We start from the raw sequence: 23531 nt of genomic DNA on the forward strand, positions 1-23531 counted from the left end.
TCCAGCAGGAAAGCTGCAGTTAAGGTGGAAAACAGGGAGGCACTGAGCACTGGGAGATAGGGAAAGGACTGATTCCCACCAGACAGCCAATCTGCCAGCTGATGCCCTTCAGCGAGCAGGGCTGCAGGGGCCCTTGCCGCTCAAAATATTCTGGCAGTGTCTGAGACAACAAGGGAATGACAAACATACTTAGCAAGTTCCTCTGGCTGACCTGGCTGGGAAGGCACTGACCTCTCTATTTCTTTTCTGTATTAGCCACATGTGTTAGTTGCTCAGTGCTGACAAGGAGGAAGCTTGATGGGAAGCAAATAGATCCAAATAAAAGGGAGGGAAACCAACCAGAATGGCAGGGTTGTGATGAAAGTGTCCAGCTCGGTGTGTCCTCAGGGAAATATTGGCAAAATCTTTGGCACAGGGGAGCCAAATTTGTTTATGTGGGACATTTCCTAGGTCCATATGAAGAGAACAGGCTGTCAAAGGGCAAACCACAGAAAAGTAATCTTCCCTGAGTAAAATGAAGATGTGTTTGCACACAGAGCTCACCCTCAGGTGAGCACCCTGCACCCTCAGGTGGCAGTGCAGATAGCAGGAGATGTGGGAGGACATTTGGTTCAAGGTAGCAGAAGGTGTGTGCAGACACTTCTGCCACAAAGCCTCAGACACCATGGAGGCTGAGCCACTGCCAGGACAGTGCTCTGGGCTGGCCTTTAAGTTCTGACATGTCTGTCCCACCTAAAAGCAAGTGGGTGGCTCTTTAGTGCCCCTTGGGTGTTGGCCAATGCCAGAGGGAGAAGGAGTTCTGAAGGAAGAACATTAGGCTGGCACATTTTGGAGATGGAAGAAGCTGAATGACTGGGGCTGATGGCAGGCCTGAAACACCATCAGCTACCTTTGGGGGTTTTGAGGGACCAGCAACGTGCTATACCAGAAAAAGGAGCAAACAGGGTGGCAGAAATGTGGGGCAGTTGTGCAGACGTGGTGACCCTGAAGCACATTGTCTCAGGTCGGGAGCAGAGCAAAGGTTTGCTCTATTGGGTGCGTTGAAGCTCAGGAATGTCTTGCCCCTACAGTAGACTTGGCTGACATTGTACAGGGTATTTCTGTGTCATCAGGGTCTTACCCCTTTCCAGGACTGTGCTAGTTCATGAATTCAGCCATTATCTTGCCTCTTGGTGAAGCCTTACAGCACTCTTGTGACTTCTTCTGATGCTCTGAACTCTCTCTCAGGCATTCTTTCTAACAAGATCTCATCCCACATCAAAATTAATATAGGAGAGTAGTATTTACCCCATTGATATACAGCTTCTATGGATCAAACATCGGGTTATCATCTCTGCTCTCATTTTAGCCTTCAGTACACATGTATTTCAGGAAAATCAGAATTTTGCTTCTAGGAAGTGATTAGTGCTTTATTTTTGCCAGCATACTTTACAGGCAGGGTGATTGTTAACATCCCACTTCCTGGGAAATAGTAAAAAATGCCAACTTTTTTACCCCAGAGACTGCAGTCACATTGACATCCAATTGACACAGTTTTTACACATCCTCATTTCAAGCTGGATGTTATGTGCCACTGCCTGAGAGTCTGAATTTCTTAACATTAACTTTTCCCAGTTTTTTCTTTTTTCAAATACAATCTGAGTGTTGAATTCTTTGCATCTATAATGTTTGTATTTATGACAAATTCCATTCATTTTTTCCCTAAAATAATTAATATTTTTCCCTTGTTCTCTGTGGATTTTTTCTGTCATTGAGATCAGGAAGCTCACTTGTAGCTCTTCAACAGCAATACTTGCTGTCTTTTCTTTTCTTTTCTTTTCTTTTCTTTTCTTTTCTTTTCTTTTCTTTTCTTTTCTTTTCTTTTCTTTTCTTTTCTTTTCTTTTCTTTTTTTGTCTTTTCTTTTTAATTTAAGACATGTCTTTGGGCTCAGACTTGCATAAACAGCTTTGTGAACTGGGTCTAAGCAAATGTAGTGACTATTTTATTACATGACCTCCAAGCACAATGGATGTGATCAGATCTCAGCTTCCAGGGGTGGCTGAAGACCACTGGCCCATCACTATCTCTGTAGTGACAGAGCCTTTTTTAAGTGTTGAGAACCACTGGGGTTTCTGGGAGCTTTAGAACAATCAAGATGATGGATATAACCCTATGTCTACATCTCAGTCAAGTCTCTCTGTTCTTTACCATGCTGAAACTATATAATTGTGCTTTTCTTTTTTTTCCTTCTTTTTTTTAACCAGGTCACAGAACAAAAATTTTGCAAAACATTAGGTTTCGCACCAAAGTGATGTGCATGTTCCTCTGGTGTACAACTACTTGATGCTAGGTAATGGACAAATTCATACTATAAAAATTAGGGTTAGATGTAAAATATATCAAAGACATTGTCAGTGATTCAGAAAATCTCTAAGCAACACATCAGAGAGGCTGTGGAAGCATTCTCAGCAAGATCACTACACGCATTTTATATTTACATATTCTATCTGGGAACTCTCTCTTGGCAAGTGTCAGAGGAAGGATACAGATATTCTTGATATCTTGATACAGATATTCTTATATTTATTTATTAAAGAAACTCACCTGTCCAACCATCCAGGAGCCACTCTTACAGTCATTGTGCCACCATCTAAGCTGGGACCAAGGCCCCTTCACATCTGCACCTCACACTCCCACAGTCACATCAGCTCACCAGCTGCACCCCAGGTTTCCCATCATTAAGTCTCAGATGTCCAGATCCTTAAAATAATATAATCATGGTGCAATAACTATCTTGAGCTAATGCCTCCAGGGAGGGACCCCAGACAAAGGAACCCCTGGGTTTTTATCCCCTCACAGTCTAAGGGTAGAAAAATTTGGAGTCATCACCTTCTGCTGTGTCTCTGAGTGTCTCTCACCAGCTGGGCCACAGCTCCCCTTGCCCTTGGTTGTGCAAAGGGTCTGCAGGTCACAGCATCTTGTTTTGGGCTCGAGTTCCTGCTCCTCCAGAGCTCAACATGCAACTCCACTCCAGCTGCACCCCAAGAAACACGCGCCAAGTGTATCGTCCAACACATCCCTATAACACAGGCAACCACAAGGACTCAAATGTGCTAAGGGGAGTTTCACAGGGTCACAGACAAGCATTCTTGACACATTTCCACAATTCAGTCTGCTATAAAATGTGGCCTCTTGCTTTCAGAGTCTTTTCAACAATCACAGAACATGGCTGAGAAGCAGTTGGATCATAAGTTGTGGCAGAAAGTGAGGCAGGTGCTGGAGTGGCTCTAGGTGGCAACTGGCTATAGGTGGCCCTGCTCATAGAGAGGAGTTGGACCAGGTTCTGTCATTCTGTGATCTTCTTCTCATCAAGAGCCTGTCTTCAGGATGCCTGAATTCCCTTTCCTCCATGGAGAATATCAGCACATCAGTGTTTTGCCCAAGCTGCATTTCTGTGCAGAGCAGACTGTTTCCATACACATCCTTCATTCTGTCCTGTCTCGTTCAGCTGGGCTGTGTTTTGCTTCCAGCGTTGATGGAATCCAGCCCTGAAGAGATATATGGATACAGGAATGGCTGAAAAATAATGTTAGGCAGGAACCACTTATTTTTTCTTTTTTTTTTGCTTCAAAATTCTTGTAATTTGTTGCGTATTTTCCATTAGGAAGGACTGATGCATTGTTTAGGTACTCTTTTCCTAGGTGCATTTTATAGACATGGTAAGTCAGTACTGCCCCAGCACTATCCCATTCCATTGAATTACTCAAGTGTGGAAACAGGAAGAAGCAGTGGTGATTACATTTCAGTATGGTAACAGTGCAGAGTCCTCTTAAACATTTAATTTAACTCCTCCACTTAACAGTACTGTAAGATGAAAAGAAACATTGCTCAAATTAATGCATCAGTTTTAAGTGATAAATGTTAGACCTTTGTTTTTTCCTTTTTCAGTATATTTAGAAAGAAACCCTTCATATTTGTCATGTCATTGGGAGGTGTCACAAATGAACCTGATTTGACCTTTTAACCTCACTGAACTGCTTAAAGCTGGCAGTGGCAGAGGTTTGTAAAGACTGAAACTTGATATGAACCCAAACACTTCCTCAAGATGAAGTGTGCTGAAATGGCAAATTAGGTCTGCATGCAGTAGGACATCTCAATTCTCTCCAACACCTCCTTTCCAGGACTCAATAAAAATGAAGAACGCGGTAAAACAGGGAGAACAAAATCTCCTTTTTCCACTCAGTCACAGTTATTTTAGCATTACCTAATTTTATCCAATGGGGAGTGTGCTGGTTTTGGTTGAGGTTGAGTTAATTTTCTTCAGAGTGGCTGGTATGGGGCTGTGTTTTGGGTTTGAACTCAGGGTTGATAACATAGAATTGCTGTACAGGGCTCACACAGAGCCAAGGCCTTTTCTGCTTTTTGCTTGCCCACCTTAAAATCAGGAGTGCCATTTGCTTTCCTGCAGCCTTCAGGCACTTCTGCTAATCACCAAGATAGATTAGAGGTTATCCAGAGACACCTCATAGTGATACCAGACACTCCTTCAGAACTTTGTGTTTCCCTTCAAGGCCTTTGGACTTTTGTGTGTCCAGTTTGCTGAAGAACTCCTTGATCTGTTCCTCTTCCATCAAGGCTATGACTGCCTTGTTCCAGACTTTCTTCCTGCTCTCTGTGCCCTAGGTTTCCTGAAGGTCCTACTACCTGAATAGTAACGTCTTACTGCCTTTCTACTTACCTTACTACTTACTACCTTACTACTACTAACTTACTGAGTTACTGTTAAGTGACTCAGACCTTTCCATGTCATGTGCTACCAGAGCTCTAACCCAATTCAGCATTGGCCTCACATTTTCCTTCTCCTTGAGCATGGAGAAGAGAAAACTCTGGGGAGATCTCATGGCAGACTTTCAGTACTTAAATGGAGCTTATGGAAAAGAGGGAGAATGACTCTTCTACACAGGTGGATATTCATTGGACAAGAGTGAACAGTTTTTAGCTAAAAGAGGATAGTTTCAGATTAGATATTAGGAAGAAATTCTATACTCAGAGAGTGGTGAGGGACTGACACAAGTTGCCCAGAGAAACTGAGAATGCTCCATATGGGAAAGTGTTGAAGGCCAGGTTGGACAGGGCCCTGAGCAACCAATCTAATGCATGGAATCCCATCCCATGTCAGGGGGGTTGGAACAAGATGACCTCTACAATTCCTTCCAACCCAAACCATTCTATGATCATAAGATTCAATCCCATTTAGGCTTTGACTTTCTTAACCTCATCCCTGGTTGCTAAGACAGTGTCTCTTAGGTTCCTCCCAGGTTACTTGTCCTTGCTTCCTTTATCTATGCTGCTGTTTTGTGCCTTGAGTTTTGCCAGAACTTCCTTTTCAAAAGGAAAGCTACCTTCTGTCCTCTCAGAATATTTACCTGGACTATTACTCCACCCTGACCATGCACTCAGTAAAGGCAAACAGTAAAATTACTCTTCATTTTGTATAGAGTTTCACATGTCTGAGCCTTTCATGTTAGATCTCTGTCATCTAAAGATTAAATACTTCTGGCCTTGAAAAAAGCATGGCTAAGTATCTCAAGAATGACAAAAATATTATTCTTCATGGGGAAAAGTAAACTGAGAATAGCTTAGAGAGACATTTGTGACACTTACACTGGAGAAAAATAGTATCAATGAGCACACAGTAATATATATAGGAAAAGCAGCCCTAACCATCAAATATAGTAATGGGCACTATTCAGATCTCTGTTGGTGCAGTATTAACACTGCAAGGTAAAAGATCTTGGGAGAAGGAAAGTAACACTAGAAATTATGGCAGATAATGTCAAAGCTAATTAGAAGTAAATAATTATTTCCATATGTGAGTTAAGATAGATTAGTATTATTTGTCATGTTATTTAAAAAGGTATTGTTGACTTTTTTTTTTTTATTTTGGGAAAAAATAAGGATTTACAAGGAAATAAGTACTACCAAAGTAAAGAATTTTTCAGTTAATTCATTTAAACTACCAATATCATTGTCAGAGACTCTTTTTGCCAAAAACTAAAACTGATCTTCAATTGTTCACATCAAACAATCTGTCTGACTCTTGAGCCCACTCATGGATCCTTCTGTGAATCTCTAAACCCAGGATTTCCAGACTATCAGAATATATTAGAATGTTAAAGATAGTTAGAATGGTTCAAGGTGGCTATTCTCTCTGATATATTGCACTATAGTATGTTACAACTGACAGAAGTGAAACAGAGTAATATGTAATAATCTGACTAAGGTAAGCAATGCAGACAACAGTGAAATCCATGTATCATATCCAGGATCTGTAAGCAGAGAGCTCTGTGAAAGGATGACTGTCATCAGACATATGATGTCCTCAGAAAAAGTTGAAGTATGCATTCAAATGTCACTATGCTTGCCCAGGGAATGGTTGTCTCTTGCTCCCCTAGCTCAGATTTATGGAGCATCCATGGCCTTACAGTTATTAGTGGTTACCCTCATTCCTCTAGTCATCATTAGCTGTATTTCCCTCCTTAGGAATCTTCTCATATTATTTATAGGCGATTTATTCACATAGCTAGGAAGAGACCAAAATTTTCTAATTATATCTAGTAACATCACTTTCCAGTTTTTCAGTACATTCAGTTTGCCAGACAATGCTTTGCCAAAAACAAGGTTTGCCAAAAATGCTTTGCCCAAAGACAGAGGAGGCATCTGCAGCATGCGCTGACCAGACCCTATAAAAGAGTCCTTGAATCTGGGCTGTTCTGTCTGCAGAGGAAACTTCATGGTAAGTGCACATCTGTGGTTGGCAGAAAGGGACAGACTCCTTTCAGTCCCACTTCAGCCCTGCTGTCCTGATGTACCTGGAAGGATTCAATACCTGTTGGATAAAGCATGTTGGTATTTTCACTTTGCGACCTGTCTGTGGAATTCTGTGCAGCAGTAATTAGAGATCTGCTGTTTCTGCTTTACAGCACCGATCACCTCCCAGACTTCAAGGCATCTTCTCACAGTGTAAGAGGTAAGAGTCACATTTGCTCGCATTTAAGGGGCAGAAAAAGGTGGAAGATTTCTGTAGAATAGATTTCTTCTTGGTGAAAAATTACTGTAAAATTTTGTAGGCAATTTCTGTATGCCCACATGATTCTGGCCACTGCTCTGCTATGACAAATAAAGCATGCTGATGGTTGCTCACAGCCAGCAAGATTTCCTAAGTGGCTGTGCTTGAAGACACTAGACACTATGTAATGCCAGGAAATGCTTCCTGGGGATTCCTTATGTTTAATTATGGAACAGTGAGGTAAGTGATCTGTTCTGGCATGAAGTCCAGACAGACAGAGCCAGCCAACAGAACAGAATGTTGCAAAACCTACAGACTTGTAAATTGTAATTATTACTGTATATGAAGCTGACCGATAAACGTTTTGAAAATGCTTTCAAATGATACTCCAGGGTTATAATGTGCAGGTAGGAGCTGCACATTATCAAGTTTACTAGTAGGAGTAAACTGCAAAAAATAAAAATCAAAAAAATAACTATGCAACTAACCAAATAACAAAAAGGGGGAGGTATTACTCCTATTCCTCTGAAAGAAGAGAGTAAAATGGAGGATCTGCATGCTACTAGGAGTAGCTGCAAATGTTTGTTAACATTTCGGTTATTTACCTAACTGAAAGTTGACATGACATGACATGACATGACATGACATGACATGACATGACATCAAGCTGCCTGTTTATCTAACTTCCTTGGAATTCAGATACTTTCTATTACTGGCCACATGGTATTTCTTTGGAAATCCAGTACTGCATTTAGATATCTGGCTTTGATTTATAAATTCTTCAACTGAGGTTTCTAGCTTTGCCTACATTTATTTCCACAAACAACTGACATGAGAAGAAAAAGTTGTTTTTGCAGCATTTTAACCTGATGAATTATTGTGTCCTTTTATGCCAGTTGCTCACATACTGCTTAAATCATTTGGGATGAGAAGCAAACAAATTGAGTGAATGATTCAGAGCATCAGCAAAAGATATTATGCCTTAAATAATCCTCAGAACACCTTCTGGGTCCTTAGCAATCCAAATGATGCATGAAATGCATCCTCAGGAACTGCAGATGACAACAAACAGAGAATTGCAATTATGCTACAGAGCAGTGTTACCCTGGAGAAGATCCTCATAAGACTTCATCCTGAAGCTGATAAGAACCTCACAAATTTTAGAAAAGTCAATGTAAAATCCTGCATATGAGAAAGAATAGTCCCCTGCAACAGAGTACATTGTATTTCATTTTGGCTGGAAAACAGCTTTGCAGAAAAGGGTCATGAATTCTGGTGCAAGTCTCACAGTTTGCCTTTGGGGGAAGGCAGGTCAACTCATTGTCAGACACTCATAACAGCATGGTCAGCAGGTAAAGACAAGTGATTTTTCCCTGCATTCAGCTCCCATAGCTGGAGCACTGTTTCAGTTTGGTGCTTTCTGGTGACCAAAAAGTGACATTCTGAAATGAATCCAGTGGAGACCTTTCAATATAAGTAGGAGATAATTATGTGTGAGAAGAGGCTGCAATGGTGAGGTTTGTCTACACTCGGGACAAAAGTAAAAAGTTATTATCTTATTATTATCTTCAACAAAAAGGAGATGGCTATATCATAGAAAGAGGCTCTTCTCAAATGGGATAGTGAAAGGATGAGGGATAAAAAAGACAGGTTTCAGCCATAGAAGTTTTGATTAGGTAATAAAGAGGGGACAAAATCACCATCAGGGTCTTCAGACATTAAACTGGGATGCAAAGGGACTAAGAAATATCCATTCTTGGACATAATATAAAGTTCACTGGAAAAAACTGTGGGAACCTGCACCAAACATTTGCCCTCGTAGCACATGAAGGGGAGACAAAAACTACTCAAGATTCTTCCCAAATCACACTTTCTATTACACTGTTAGGGGCTATCAATAAAGTGTGTGGAAAAAAAAATTACCCATTTGGGTAACATGTCTTCTCCTCCAAAATGTTCTCTGCTCTGTCAAGCATCACCACAGAACACAGCCATGTCATCAGACGCCGAGATGGCCATCTTTGGGGAGGCTGCTCCTTACCTCCGGAAGTCAGAAAAGGAGAGAATTGAGGCCCAGAACAAACCTTTTGATGCCAAGTCATCCGTCTTTGTGGTACATGCAAAGGAATCCTTTGTGAAAGGGACAGTCACGAGCAGGGAATCAGGAAAAGTCACTGTCAAGACTGAAGGGGGAGAGGTGAGTTCAAAAACAAGGCTGGAGAACAACATTTGCTTCCCCACTTTGCGCTTTTAGGTGACACATGTGGAACCTTCTGTTTTCTTGGCAGACCCTGACCGTGAAGGAAGATCAAATCTTCTCCATGAACCCTCCCAAGTATGACAAAATCGAGGACATGGCCATGATGACCCACCTCCACGAACCCGCTGTGCTGTACAACCTCAAAGAGCGTTATGCAGCCTGGATGATCTACGTAAGTGGCAGCAGCAGCTTCCTTTGGGCAGCCTCAGGAGCTGCTGGGCCAGGCTCAGGGGAAGCCAACGTGCTGTGTCCCTTCCTCACAGACCTACTCGGGTCTCTTCTGCGTCACCGTCAACCCCTACAAGTGGCTGCCGGTGTACAACCCCGAGGTGGTGTTGGCCTACCGAGGCAAGAAGCGCCAGGAGGCCCCTCCACACATCTTCTCCATCTCTGACAATGCCTATCAGTTCATGCTGACTGGTGAGTGCTTGACTACCCTCACAGCAATCTAACCAAAAGAGCCCTGCTGATCTCACTGGAGCATGTGACAAACCAGCTGAAGCCACCAGAGCGCATGACTGTGAACTTGGTCGATTTATGTTGCAAACAATTTCAGGTGTAACTGACCCAGGACCATTCATGAACTTACCATAGTGAGTTATTTGTACTTTATTGTACAAAATTCTACACTCTCCTACTGCCGAAATAGTCCTTGAGTCTGTTTTCTACAATTTTTCACTGTTAAGAAAGAAAAAGTTGTTTTTTCTTCTATTTTGAACTTGGGTATGTACTTTGATTTCATTTTTTGAGGAAAATTGTGTGATGCACAAGTGATACACAGCTTGTCTCAGGTCTGGATGCCTCTGACTGTTCAGTATATCCATTTGGGCTTATGCTTAATACTGCTGGGACATAGATGGGAATGGGGTAGTCTTGGACTTTCTGAAGAATCCCCATCTTCAGTTTGCAGTTTTGCTTCTCATTCGGCTTAGCATTACCCAGGTCCGCTGCTAACATGTCTTTCATTGTTCCACTTTCACAGATCGGGAGAACCAGTCCATCCTGATCACGTACGTACACCCCCTGCGCGGGTCCCTGCGGGGCTGCCCGGTGCCAGGGCACCTCCTGCCTGACCACGCACCCTCTGCTTCTCTCTTGGCTTTGGCAGCGGAGAATCCGGTGCTGGGAAGACTGTGAACACAAAGCGTGTCATCCAGTACTTTGCAACAATTGCAGCCAGTGGAGACAAGAAGAAGGAGGAGAAGTCATCAGGCAAAATGCAGGTGAGTCAGGGAGAACAGACTGAATGCTTGGCCTGTCATTGCCCTGTCAACTAAACACAGTCACTGAATAATTCCCCTGCAGGGAACGCTTGAGGATCAAATCATCAGCGCCAACCCACTGCTGGAGGCCTTTGGAAACGCCAAGACCGTGAGGAACGACAACTCCTCACGCTTTGTGAGTTCTTGCTTTGCATAAAATCTCTCCTCCTCATGGCATCATAAATGATGCCGGAGCAGTTCTTCACGCAAAGGAGATGTCAGCAGAACACATCCAGGCTGACCTGCTGCTGCTTCTGCTTAACAGGGCAAATTCATCAGAATCCACTTTGGGGCCACAGGCAAACTGGCTTCTGCTGACATTGAAACTTGTAAGAGATTCTCCCGGACTGCTCCCATCCCTTCCCAAATTCCCACATCCGTGTACGTTCCCACAAGTGCCTGACTCTTGGTACCTCCCTGGGCAGATCTGCTGGAGAAGTCCAGAGTCACTTTCCAGCTCAAGGCGGAAAGGAGCTACCACATCTTTTATCAGATCATGTCCAACAAGAAGCCAGAGCTAATCGGTAGGAAGTATTGCGAATGGTGTGATAAAATTTGAATGTGTTTAACATTTATCTTCATTCTCACACTCAGATACATCCTGTGCCTCTTTGCAGACATGCTCCTCATCACCACCAACCCATATGACTACCAATTTGTGAGTCAAGGTGAGATCACTGTTGCCAGCATTAACGACCAGGAGGAGCTGATGGCTACAGATGTAAGTGTCAAAGAGCATACTGGTTTGGTGAAATTTCCTTGTAATGGTCCCGAGGTTTATTTTACTGATTCTGTTGCCAGAGTGCCATTGACATCCTGGGTTTCACTGCCGATGAGAGAACAGCCATCTACAAGCTGACTGGGGCTGTCATGCATTACGGGAACTTGAAGTTCAAACAGAAACAACGAGAGGAGCAGGCAGAGCCTGATGGCACAGAAGGTATTAAAATCTTATAGAATTATAACTGAAACAGTTACATAGCTGGAAATTGGCAGTCATGTATTTTCCTTCAGTTTACTTTCACAACTAAATAAATCACAGCTTCCAGATTATTCATGCTTCTAAATTTTCCTTCAAGATATCACAAAATTTCAATGCTGAGACCAACAGCTGCATATTAGAGGATATCCACTTTCAATTATTGCTTCTCTTCTGTCACTTCCTCCCTCTCTGTGTTCAGTTGCTGACAAGGCTGCCTACCTGATGGGTCTGAACTCAGCAGACCTGCTCAAGGCCCTCTGCTACCCCCGAGTCAAGGTGGGGAACGAATACGTGACCAAGGGCCAAACTGTGCAGCAGGTAACAACCACCAGTTGGTGACTGGGAACCTCTGACTTGATTCTTTTTTACTATTTGCTTCGGATATTGCATTTCTTCTGCTCCACTCTTCTTTGGTATAGGTGTACAATTCAGTGGGTGCCCTGGCAAAGGCTGTCTATGAGAAGATGTTCCTGTGGATGGTTATTCGCATCAATGAACAGCTGGACACGAAGCAGCCCAGGCAGTACTTCATTGGTGTCCTGGACATTGCTGGCTTTGAGATATTTGATGTAAGTACCACAGAAATCATAGTAAATTCTTGCCAAAGCAATTAGGTGTCAAGAGAAACTGGAGATTTATGGTGATTTGTTTTGGTTTTTTTTGCCAACTTTGAACTCACTTATAATTTCAAATTAGTAAAGCATTGTTTGAAAAATATTTCTTTGTCATTTTGTGAAAATATTTTCCTTCCGTCTATATGCCAGTGCTTTTTTCCTCAGGCCAATCCATGAGCTTCAGTAGAGCTATATATAATATCTTTATATGACACACAAGAAGGAAGCATTTGCTATTTGCATAATTAACACAAATGTCATAATTTTTCAAAAATTTGAACTTAATATTTAAAAAATCCACAGACAAATAACATATAAATACCCAAGATAGAATATTTCAGAGTGTAGGAAGAGAAAGGTAGACTGAACTCTCACACAGAAATTTACTAAGACTTTGGAAAAAGAGACCAGTATATATATACTTATTTTCTTAAGAGCCAAAGGCTGATTCCAATGGGAGGAGTAGATTGGCTGTACTAATTCAGACTGAGAAGTTCTATAGATATTTATGGAGGACATCTGAGTCCAATCCAGGGCTAGCAAACACTGAGAATGTTTAATGTTTTTACAAGGGCAATAGGAAAATTTCCATAAATTAAGAGAAAGGAGTGATGTAAATTGTAACTTGATGAGACTAAAAATGAAAAATAGCAAATACGATTTTAAAAAAATAATATATTTAATCACAATTAAACTAGCAAATAGGAAAAAATTAAAATCCCCCACAATCAAATAATAAAACCACTTTAAAGATAAATAATTCGATGTTTTACAATTAAAAACATTGCCTTAATTTGGCATCCCTGCATAGGATTCTAAGATGGGATTCTGAGTGTGAAGGAGAAAACTCTGCAGCCAGCTCTTTATCTTGAAAATAAGTAAAACTTGTCTTTGCTTTCTGCAGTTCAACAGCCTGGAGCAGCTGTGCATCAACTTCACCAATGAGAAACTGCAACAGTTCTTCAACCACCACATGTTCGTGCTGGAGCAGGAGGAGTACAAGAAGGAGGGGATTGAATGGGAGTTCATTGACTTTGGCATGGACCTGGCTGCCTGCATTGAGCTCATTGAGAAGGTATTTCTATAATCCACAATGTGAGGTATTTTCAGAAATGCATTAATGTTATATGTATTTCTAAATGCAGTTTGAAATGGTAAATATGATGCTGCAGATATATCAGTTTATATTATTTTACAGTTTGCTGAGCAGAACAATTCCTGAGAGCAGTAATATTGACCCACTCAGGAAGTTATTTAATCTCTGAGTCTTTGTGATTTTTCATCTTGTTGTCCCTCCTTCCTTGTGCTTCTCCCAGCCCATGGGCATCTTCTCCATCCTGGAAGAGGAGTGCATGTTCCCCAAGGCAACTGACACCTCTTTCAAGAACAAGCTCTATGACCAGCACCTGGGCAAGTCCAACAACTTCCAGAAGCCCAAGCCTGGCAAAGGCAAGGCTGAAGCCCACTTCTCCCTGGTGCACTACGCTGGCACAGTGGACTACAACATCTCTGGCTGGCTGGAGAAGAACAAAGACCCTCTGAATGAAACTGTCATTGGGCTGTACCAGAAATCATCTGTGAAGACCCTGGCTTTACTCTTTGCCTCTGCTGGAGGAGAGGCAGGTCAGTTCATTGAAATGTCATCTCTTTGATGCATGGTGTTGGTCCCCAAAGTAACAGAATGTTTTATTATCTTTACTTTATCAGAGGCTAGTGGTGGTGGTGGCAGTGGTGGCAAGAAGGGAGGCAAGAAGAAGGGTTCTTCTTTCCAGACTGTCTCAGCTCTTTTCCGGGTATGTGAACACCTTATCTTTTCATATATGGAGGTATTTATTCTGCATTTTTAGCTAGCTCAGACACAGAGAAAAAAGCAAAAAAACCTTAACAATCAACCAACCAACCAACCAACCAATCAACCAACCAACCAACCGATAAATATTCTAACTTCTCTTTAGACCACCATTGGAAACAAAAATCTTATGAAATGAAAAATTGCACTGTAAAATACTAGACTTACACTTAATTTAAACATAATTTTTGTCATAAATTATGCCCACTTCATTGGGTTGCTCATAAGCTTTTTTTATCCTACAAGGTGATGTTTAATGCTGGGAATCAGAAGAAATTGAACAATTGATTGAGGCATTATCAGCTGACAATTTTCAGCCCAGTGTTTCTGCGTTCATGGGTCTTTCATGTGAAATTCAAAGAATGCAAAAGGGGTATTTTTTCCATGTTTCTTATAAATGCACACTAAATCACAATCCCACAGGAGAACCTGAACAAGCTGATGACCAATCTGCGGAGCACTCACCCCCATTTTGTGCGCTGTATCATCCCCAATGAGACTAAAACACCTGGTAAGATGCTCAAGCAGAAAGATCCTTGCTCTGATATATCTCTTCCCCTCTGCACTGCAATCAGTGCCATTCATTTGTGCTCTGCATTGCCAGGTGCCATGGAGCACGAGCTGGTGCTGCACCAGCTGCGCTGTAACGGCGTGCTGGAAGGGATCAGGATTTGCAGGAAAGGCTTCCCCAGCAGAGTCCTCTATGCTGACTTCAAACAGAGGTGAGAGCACTGCGCTTGTCAACATCATTTAATCTGTGTTCTAACTTTAAAAAGAGCTGGTGGGGTTTAGTAGCTACTGTGTGTTGCTCGGAAAAAAATAGCCTTATCTTCCTCTAATTCCACAGATACAAGGTGCTTAATGCCAGTGCCATCCCCGAGGGACAGTTCATCGATAGCAAGAAGGCTTCTGAGAAGCTCCTTGGCTCAATCGATGTGGACCACACCCAGTACAGATTTGGACACACCAAGGTACAAATGCCCCCATTCACTGTCTGCCTGGGCTTTGCTCTACCTGACAGTGATGTGCTGACACATTCCTTCTCTCAAGGTGTTCTTCAAAGCTGGGTTGATAGGGCTCCTGGAGGAGATGAGGGATGAGAAGCTGGCACAGCTCATCACCCGCACCCAGGCCTTGTGCAGGGGCTTCCTGATGAGGGTGGAGTACCAGAGAATGGTGGAGAGGAGGTATGGCTTCTTTTCCTTCAGTTAAAGTAATTTTGCTCATAGGAAAATGTTGACATTTTGCAGTATTGAACACAACTTAGCTTCCTCATGAAGGAAAAGCCAATTCTTTATTTACAAAGCTCACATTTATAGGAAATATTAAAAGACACTTTGTTAGACTTAATTGGCTAACAATACACTGACAATTTTTTGTTTGGTAAATGGCAAGGGTGAATGTCTGTCAAATCTCTCCATTTGTGGTCAGTTTACATATTTTGTTCATTAATTTTCATGGGACAGATTTCTTGATTAAATGTGCGAATGGTTCTCTTACCAGAATAATTAGTTGTGCTAACTCTTCCTACTCCTCTAATTGTTCTTTATGGGACCTTACAGGACAGTTGGTAATTCAGTAGAGCAAGGCTTAATTTTATAAGGCTTTTCCTTTATAATATCTCTACCTGTATACAACATTTACACTCATCAGACTAAGAATATTCAGCGCACATTTTAATTATGCTTCAGGGAGTCCATCTTCTGCATCCAGTACAACATTCGTTCATTCATGAATGTCAAACACTGGCCATGGATGAAGCTGTTCTTCAAGATCAAGCCTTTGCTGAAGAGTGCAGAGTCTGAGAAGGAGATGGCCAACATGAAGGGGGAGTTTGAGAAAACCAAGGAAGAACTTGCCAAGTCAGAAGCAAAGCGGAAGGAGCTTGAGGAGAAAATGGTTTCTTTACTGAAGGAGAAAAATGACCTGCAGCTCCAAGTGCAGGCTGTGAGTATCACCATTTATTTCTCACTCAGAAAAAGCACCTACTCCTTCTGACCATTCTGTCTTGGCTAGAATAACAGGTGTCCATTACATTAGACATGAAGGTTAGAAAGCAGTATCTTGCAGTAGCATGGTGAGGTCTCTGATAGAAAGTAAAAGAAGTTCGGGGCTTCAAGTGGGTGGAAGGGCTCCTTCTTTTCTGAGGAAGATGCCACCTATATATATCCTGGACAGGATTGTATCTGAACCCTCTGCACTGTTTAATATTGTCACAAATACAAATTCTGAGAGATATTTTTCAAAGAGTGAAAAAACAACAACAAGAAGAAAAAAAAAACAAACAAAAAAGGACATTCTGAACTCAGAACTTTCATATTATTTCCCAGGAAGAAAACCTGACAACACTGTAAAGCTGTTTGAGTGGATAGGCTAAAAGATAAAGAAAAGAAAGTTTTAAATATTATAAATAAAGAGAATCTTTGTCACCCCACCAGGAAGCAGATAGCTTGGCTGATGCTGAGGAAAGGTGTGACCAGCTCATCAAAACCAAAATCCAGCTGGAAGCCAAAATTAAAGAGGTGACTGAAAGAGCTGAGGATGAAGAGGAAATTAATGCTGAGCTTACAGCCAAGAAGAGGAAACTGGAGGATGAATGTTCAGAGCTGAAGAAAGACATTGATGACCTTGAGCTAACACTGGCCAAGGTGGAGAAAGAAAAACATGCCACGGAAAACAAGGTATGAGGCAGAACCGGTCACTCGCACTCTGGAAAAGATTTGTCTTGTTATGAAGTTTTTAAGCGCCATTTTCTATCTGTGCTTGCTCCTTTCTTCTCAAAGGTGAAAAACCTGACTGAGGAGATGGCAGCCCTGGACGAGACCATTGCCAAGCTGACAAAAGAGAAGAAAGCCCTCCAAGAGGCCCATCAGCAGACCCTGGATGACCTGCAGGTAGAGGAAGACAAAGTCAATACTCTGACCAAAGCCAAGACCAAGCTGGAACAGCAAGTGGACGATGTAAGCACACAGACATAGAGCAGGAACAGGACAGGTGTGGAGCCTGGCCTGGCTGTTAGAGCACTGATGGTTTTGTTGTGTTTAGCTGGAAGGGTCCCTGGAGCAAGAGAAGAAACTGCGCATGGACCTGGAGAGAGCTAAGAGGAAACTGGAAGGAGACCTGAAGCTGGCCCAGGACAGCATCATGGATTTGGAGAATGACAAGCAGCAGCTGGATGAGAAACTGAAGAAGTAAGTGTGGTTCTGGGGCACCTGAGTGCTGGGCTGCAGCACTTGTCTTTTTCCTTTGAGCTCTAACACGGTTCACTTTTCCCAAAGGAAAGACTTTGAAATCAGCCAGATCCAGAGCAAGATCGAGGATGAACAAGCCCTGGGCATGCAATTTCAGAAGAAGATCAAGGAGTTGCAGGCACGTGTCTGTTCCTTGCCCTGCCTTGCTCAGGTGCAGCACAGGCATGAGGAGTACATGGGTGTGAAGGGTCCCTGCTGTTCTGCAGGCCCGTATTGAGGAGCTGGAGGAGGAAATTGAGGCAGAGCGAACCTCTCGCGCTAAAGCAGAGAAGCATCGGGCTGACCTGTCCAGGGAGCTGGAGGAGATCAGCGAGCGCCTGGAAGAAGCAGGAGGGGCCACAGCAGCTCAGATTGATATGAACAAGAAGCGTGAGGCAGAATTCCAGAAGATGCGCCGTGACCTGGAAGAGGCCACGCTGCAGCACGAGGCCACGGCTTCCGCCCTGCGCAAGAAGCACGCGGACAGCACAGCTGAGCTGGGGGAGCAGATCGACAACCTGCAACGCGTGAAGCAGAAGCTGGAGAAGGAGAAGAGTGAGATGAAGATGGAGATTGATGACTTGGCCAGCAACATGGAGTCTGTCTCCAAAGCCAAGGTACATCAATATTTATAAGCTCATCGACTCAGTGGAATACAACACAATTCTTGCACCTGGCCTTCTTTAGAGTGTGGATGGTTCACTCATCAATTTCCATTTGCTGAAACACAGGCTAACCTGGAGAAGATGTGCCGCACCCTGGAAGACCAGCTGAGTGAGATTAAGACCAAGGAAGAAGAGCATCAGCGCATGATCAATGACCTCAATGCTCAAAGAGCTCGTCTGCAGACAGAAGCAGGTGAGACACACATGTCTACATGGGCACATCAATGGCGTCTCAGAGTTACTGCAAAAATTGCTCTTCTGGGCTTATGGTCTCTCCAACACGCTTTGTGTCATATCTACTGTGAAATGCTTGAAATGGGATCATAAGTTTCAGCATGGACTGCAAACTATCTGTTTTTACACATCCAAATGTTAGCAGTTTCATGATCAATGGCGTTAAAACTCTTGTGTATCTGGAAATTTTCTCAGGAGAATATTCACGCCAGGTGGATGAGAAGGATGCTTTGGTTTCTCAGCTGTCAAGAGGTAAACAGGCTTTCACCCAACAGATTGAGGAACTCAAGAGGCATCTGGAAGAAGAGATAAAGGTAATTCTTCCTCCCATATGTGCTTCAGTTATGTGGCTACTGTACCACCATGATGAAACAGGAAAAAAATCTCATGTAATTTGGTGCAAGTCGTCTCATGCTAACTTTTACCTAGACTTTATCCCTATTATTTTTTTTCAGTCCCAGCTTCTTTCCTCACTGAGTTCATGGTTGTCTATTTCCATAGAAGCATAATCCAGTGTCCAAGTTAATATTCAGTCAGATTTGCTGGGATATTTCTGTTCCATGACCCAATACACTTGTTGCTGCAGGCCAAGAGTGCCCTGGCCCATGCCCTGCAGTCCGCTCGCCACGACTGTGACTTGCTCCGAGAACAATATGAGGAGGAGCAGGAGGCCAAGGGGGAGCTGCAGCGAGCCCTGTCCAAGGCCAACAGTGAAGTGGCCCAGTGGAGAACCAAATATGAGACGGACGCGATTCAGCGCACGGAGGAGCTCGAGGAGGCCAAGTATGTGAACATTGGGTAGAAGGTTGGCAAACACCAAGAAGGGAAATTTAAAGACACCACTGATGCTTTCAAAGGCAAAAGCCTAACAGAAGGTTGAAGAGTTATATGAAACAGAAAAAAACATGAGGACAAAGGGCTATGTGACAAAAAAAGCAGGAGAAAGGATATGTATGGGATTATGCAAAGTGCAGAGGGATAGCAAGACTGTAGAGAAGCTGTAGCTGCCCTATCCCTGGGAATGTTCAAGGTAGTGCTGGACAGGGCTTGGAGCAACCTGGTCTAGTGGAAGGTTTCACTGCCCATAGCATGGAATTAGTGGATTTTTGATGTCCCCACTAACACAAACCATTCTGTGATTTTATGATTCTATGAAGACTGTGGGGAAATGAGATAGAAAAGAAATGAGTGCAGGGATAGGCTCTGCACCATGTGAATTAGGACCAAATACTAAGAAGTGTATCAGTACTCTGGTGAATATGATAATCAACATCCACCTTCATTTCCAGTTAAGAATTGTGCTTGCCACTTTCCAGGAAGAAGCTGGCCCAGCGTCTGCAGGATGCAGAGGAACATGTTGAGGCTGTCAATGCCAAATGTGCCTCCCTGGAAAAGACAAAGCAGAGACTGCAGAATGAAGTGGAGGACCTGATGATTGACGTGGAGAGATCCAATGCTGCCTGTGCTGCTCTGGATAAGAAGCAGAAGAACTTTGACAAGGTCTTTTGGCCTCCAGCACCAGCACTCCTGCCCAGAGCATGCCCCCATGATGGCCACAGCCCTACTCACAGCCCGTTTCTCTGCAGATCCTGGCAGAATGGAAGCAGAAGTATGAGGAAACGCAGGCTGAGCTGGAGGCCTCCCAGAAGGAGTCACGCTCTCTCAGCACAGAGCTGTTCAAGATGAAGAATGCCTATGAGGAGTCCTTGGACCACCTGGAAACAATGAAGCGGGAGAACAAGAACTTGCAGCGTAAGTCCCTGGCCCTCTGCTCCTCACTGCCCTTTCTCACAAGCTTGTCTATCTGACACACTAAACAGTTCTGGGCCTACAGGGATAAGAACGTGCCTTGCCCCTCGATGCACCAGAGCCTTTCTCCATTCAGTGCCTGACCATGCTGCTTTTCACTCTTCCTTGCAGAGGAGATTTCTGACCTCACGGAGCAGATTGCTGAGGGAGGAAAAGCGATTCATGAGCTTGAGAAAGTCAAGAAGCAGATTGAGCAGGAGAAGTCTGAAATTCAGGCTGCTCTGGAGGAAGCTGAGGTAAAGCCTTGGTAATTGATTAGTTACAAAACAATTCGGCAGCTTCAGATAATATTTATGTGATTCCAAGCATTGAGAATTGAATGGAGGCATGAGAAGCAGGATTTCTTCAGACCACGAAAATCTTTGAATCCACGGGTATACTTACTCCTTTCTTGCAATTTCAGGGCTCCATTTTTACATTATTCCTTAAGATAACAATTAATGTATAGTTGTTGGCAATATTATTTTTTTATAATTAATTGGTTTTTATACTTTATTCAGGCCTCCCTGGAACATGAAGAGGGGAAGATCTTGCGCCTGCAGCTTGAGCTCAACCAAGTGAAGTCTGAGATTGACAGGAAGATAGCAGAGAAAGATGAGGAGATTGACCAGCTGAAGAGAAACCACCTCCGAGTCGTGGACTCCATGCAGAGCACTCTGGATGCTGAGATCAGGAGCAGGAATGAAGCCCTGAGACTGAAGAAGAAGATGGAGGGAGACCTGAATGAAATGGAGATTCAGCTGAGCCATGCCAACCGCATGGCTGCAGAGGCACAGAAGAACCTGAGAAACACCCAGGCAGTTCTCAAGGTATGTCATTACAAATCAGGTGCTCACTGGTTTCTCACACAGCTACAAATATTTCTCTTCTAACACTGTCTTTTCTATATTTATATGAAAATGGAAAATAAGTGAAGAGGAAGAATACACCTCCCAATCTGTTGTATCTCTCTTTCCAGGACACCCAGATCCATCTGGATGAAGCTCTCAGGACTCAGGATGACCTGAAGGAGCAGGTGGCCATGGTGGAGCGCAGAGCAAACCTGCTGCAGGCTGAAGTTGAGGAGCTCCGGGCAGCCCTGGAGCAGACAGAGCGGTCGAGGAAACTGGCTGAGCAGGAGCTTCTGGATGCAAGTGAGAGAGTTCAGCTTCTCCACACTCAGGTAAATTGTAGAATTGAAGACATATAACACCTAGAGTACTTAGAGAATTGAAATTACCAATAATTCTGGTTTCATTCCTTTTAAATTCTAATATAACAGTTAGTCTTCAGCACTCTATCACAGTTGTTCATCAGTTATTTGCATTCTTCATACAAAACTGCTAAAAACTATAAACAGGTAATTTTATTTTCCTAAAAATTATGTCAAGCAACTGGTGAAAAAAAGATGTTTTTTTCCTTCAACAGAACACCAGCTTGATCAACACCAAGAAGAAGCTGGAAACGGACATTGCCCAGATCCAGGGTGAAATGGAGGATACCATCCAGGAAGCCCGCAATGCTGAGGAGAAGGCCAAGAAGGCCATCACAGATGTGAGTTGGGTTCTCCTGGCATTGCTGATGGTCAGTGTACTCTGCCCAAAATATCTCCAGTCCTAAAATGGCTTTGACCCTTGGCTCTGATCAGGCAGCCATGATGGCAGAAGAGCTGAAGAAGGAGCAGGACACCAGTGCCCACCTGGAGAGAATGAAGAAGAACCTGGACCAGACAGTGAAGGACCTGCAGCACCGTCTGGAAGAGGCTGAGCAGCTGGCACTGAAGGGAGGGAAGAAGCAGATCCAGAAGCTGGAGGCCAGGGTGTGTAGGGCTGGGGCTGTGGCTGAGTGAGCGTGTCCTTGGAGAGACATTGGCAGGGAAGCTGCAGGGATGGGCTTGTCCTTGCAGGTGCGGGAGCTGGAAGGGGAGGTTGATGCTGAGCAGAAGCGCAGCGCTGAAGCCGTGAAGGGTGTGCGCAAGTACGAGCGGAGGGTGAAGGAACTGACCTACCAGGTAAGGCAGGAGGTCTCCTTGGGCTGATGCACCCTTATTACATGAAACAAAAGATGTTCTCATGGACTTCAAGGATAAATGCTATATTGTGGTGTGTAGAAAGCAATAGTTCACTCTTTCCTGTTTGCCAACCCTCCAGTCTGAGGAAGACAGGAAGAATGTCCTCAGGCTGCAGGATCTGGTGGACAAGCTGCAAATGAAAGTGAAATCCTACAAGAGACAAGCTGAGGAAGCTGTGAGTATTTCTTGGGGAAATAAAAAGCATCGCTTCCTGTGGGTGTCACACAGGTGTCCAGGAGAGGAATATAAGAAATTTTGAAAATGTCAAAAATCATAGGTTGAGGACGGGCACCTTGTCATCCAGATATACCCCCATAGCACATGAGCACCAAACAAGTGGGAGAATAAGTACAGAAAAGATAAATCCAAGGGGTGAAATCGCTCCTCATGTGTGACATAGTCCTGGTGAAGCTCGTCCCAGTAATGTCCTGAAAAGGGGAGGATGAGGAGCTCTGTGTGAGGCTGATGTGTGAGCAGTGGTGGGAGGGGGATGAAGATTTGCAGCCCCATTAGGCTGACTTGCAGCAGGAGTGAAACCTCTGCCCTGTACTCCTGAGCCCTGATTCCCTTTTCACTCACAGGAGGAGCTGTCCAATGTCAACCTGTCCAAGTTCCGCAAGATCCAGCACGAGCTGGAGGAAGCTGAGGAGCGGGCTGACATTGCAGAGTCACAGGTCAACAAGCTCCGAGTGAAGAGCCGGGAGTTTCACAGCAAGAAAATTGCAGAGGAAGAGTAGGAATGTTTTGAGGCAGCAAAGTGACCTGAGGGGCTGCACAAAATGTGACCCCTCTGTCACTTTGTTTTGCAACAGGGCTTTTTAAATTTGTCAATGTCTAAAGACTAACGACCATAGATTCCTTTGCATAAAAAGTAGTAGTCACATTTTAGTTCTGCAGTTATATAAGTGTTGATTGTGTTCAAACAATTAATATTTGTAAGTAAATTCCTCTATTTTCTGGAGTAAGATTCAGAAAATACAGTACTCCAACTATTATAAGAGTAATAGGCATGAGAAACAACAAAAATTTTTACACTGTACTACAGTGTTTCCCAGCAATTGAATTGTGATTTAAAGTTAGAATAAATAAATGTTAAATAAATAATGTTCTTTAGCAAGTGAAATTGTAAAGCTATGCTTTACAACTTTATAAGTGTACATATCAAAAGGAGTTGGTTTTATTTTCTAATGCTGAAATTGAGAGGATGTCTGTTACCACAACATCATAAAGAAATCTCCAAGTCTGACACCCTGATAATACAGCAGCAGTAAACATGGTATTTCCACACAGCCAAACAGTTCTTCCAGTCTTCCTTTGCAGCTATGCATGAGCTTTGTTGTATAAGGGAACTGAAAACTGGATGGACCATGGCTGGGTTTTTTTTTTTTTTTCATCCCACATGGGTTAACACTGAGGAATATAATGCATGAGAAGGACAAAAATGAGGAAAAGCTGATCATGAGGAAAAACAAGGCAACAAGGATGTTTCCCACCCCCCACCATTCTCATCAGTGCCCCAGTGGGGGC

The 23531-nt window shown here is 43.3% G+C and overlaps 1 protein-coding gene across 6 annotated transcripts; it reads left to right on the forward strand.

Moving 5' to 3' along the window:
* The first annotated feature begins 9042 nt into the window (after nt 1-9042).
* LOC134052119 (myosin heavy chain, skeletal muscle, adult-like) lies at nt 9043-22741 on the forward strand. Of its 6 annotated transcripts, none has more exons than XM_062506375.1 (38): nt 9043-9246; nt 9338-9481; nt 9573-9729; nt 10292-10319; nt 10418-10532; nt 10615-10707; nt 10837-10900; nt 10997-11095; nt 11189-11292; nt 11373-11511; nt 11753-11871; nt 11973-12122; nt 13072-13242; nt 13484-13806; nt 13897-13960; nt 14440-14527; nt 14621-14738; nt 14864-14987; nt 15067-15203; nt 15708-15963; nt 16455-16697; nt 16800-16976; nt 17062-17207; nt 17295-17385; nt 17474-17863; nt 17978-18104; nt 18341-18459; nt 18732-18928; nt 19462-19645; nt 19732-19897; nt 20066-20190; nt 20455-20763; nt 20913-21116; nt 21362-21487; nt 21582-21752; nt 21840-21944; nt 22084-22179; nt 22586-22741. In XM_062506375.1, exons 1-38 carry the CDS (start codon nt 9043-9045, stop codon nt 22739-22741), a joined length of 5829 nt encoding a protein of 1942 aa, XP_062362359.1. The 6 variants fall into 6 exon arrangements, with proteins under 6 accessions (XP_062362359.1, XP_062362358.1, XP_062362361.1 ...); XM_062506374.1 differs by having other exon boundaries at nt 13484-13794; nt 13882-13960; XM_062506377.1 differs by having other exon boundaries at nt 13484-13794.
* The last annotated feature ends 790 nt before the right edge of the window (nt 22742-23531 follow it).

Source organism: Cinclus cinclus, chromosome 20 (assembly GCF_963662255.1).
Source record: "Cinclus cinclus chromosome 20, bCinCin1.1, whole genome shotgun sequence".
In the NCBI taxonomy this organism is placed as follows: domain Eukaryota; kingdom Metazoa; phylum Chordata; class Aves; order Passeriformes; family Cinclidae; genus Cinclus; species Cinclus cinclus.

Excerpts from the sequence above, each read along its gene's own strand:
- LOC134052119 (XM_062506373.1), top strand. The coding sequence starts at position 9,043 with ATGTCATCAGACGCCGAGATGGCCATCTTTGGGGAGGCTGCTCCTTAC. Across the intron at positions 9,730-10,291 it reads CTATCAGTTCATGCTGACTG|ATCGGGAGAACCAGTCCATC; the intron begins GTGAGTGCTTGA and ends CCACTTTCACAG. Across the intron at positions 11,872-11,972 it reads AGGGCCAAACTGTGCAGCAG|GTGTACAATTCAGTGGGTGC; the intron begins GTAACAACCACC and ends TCTTTGGTATAG.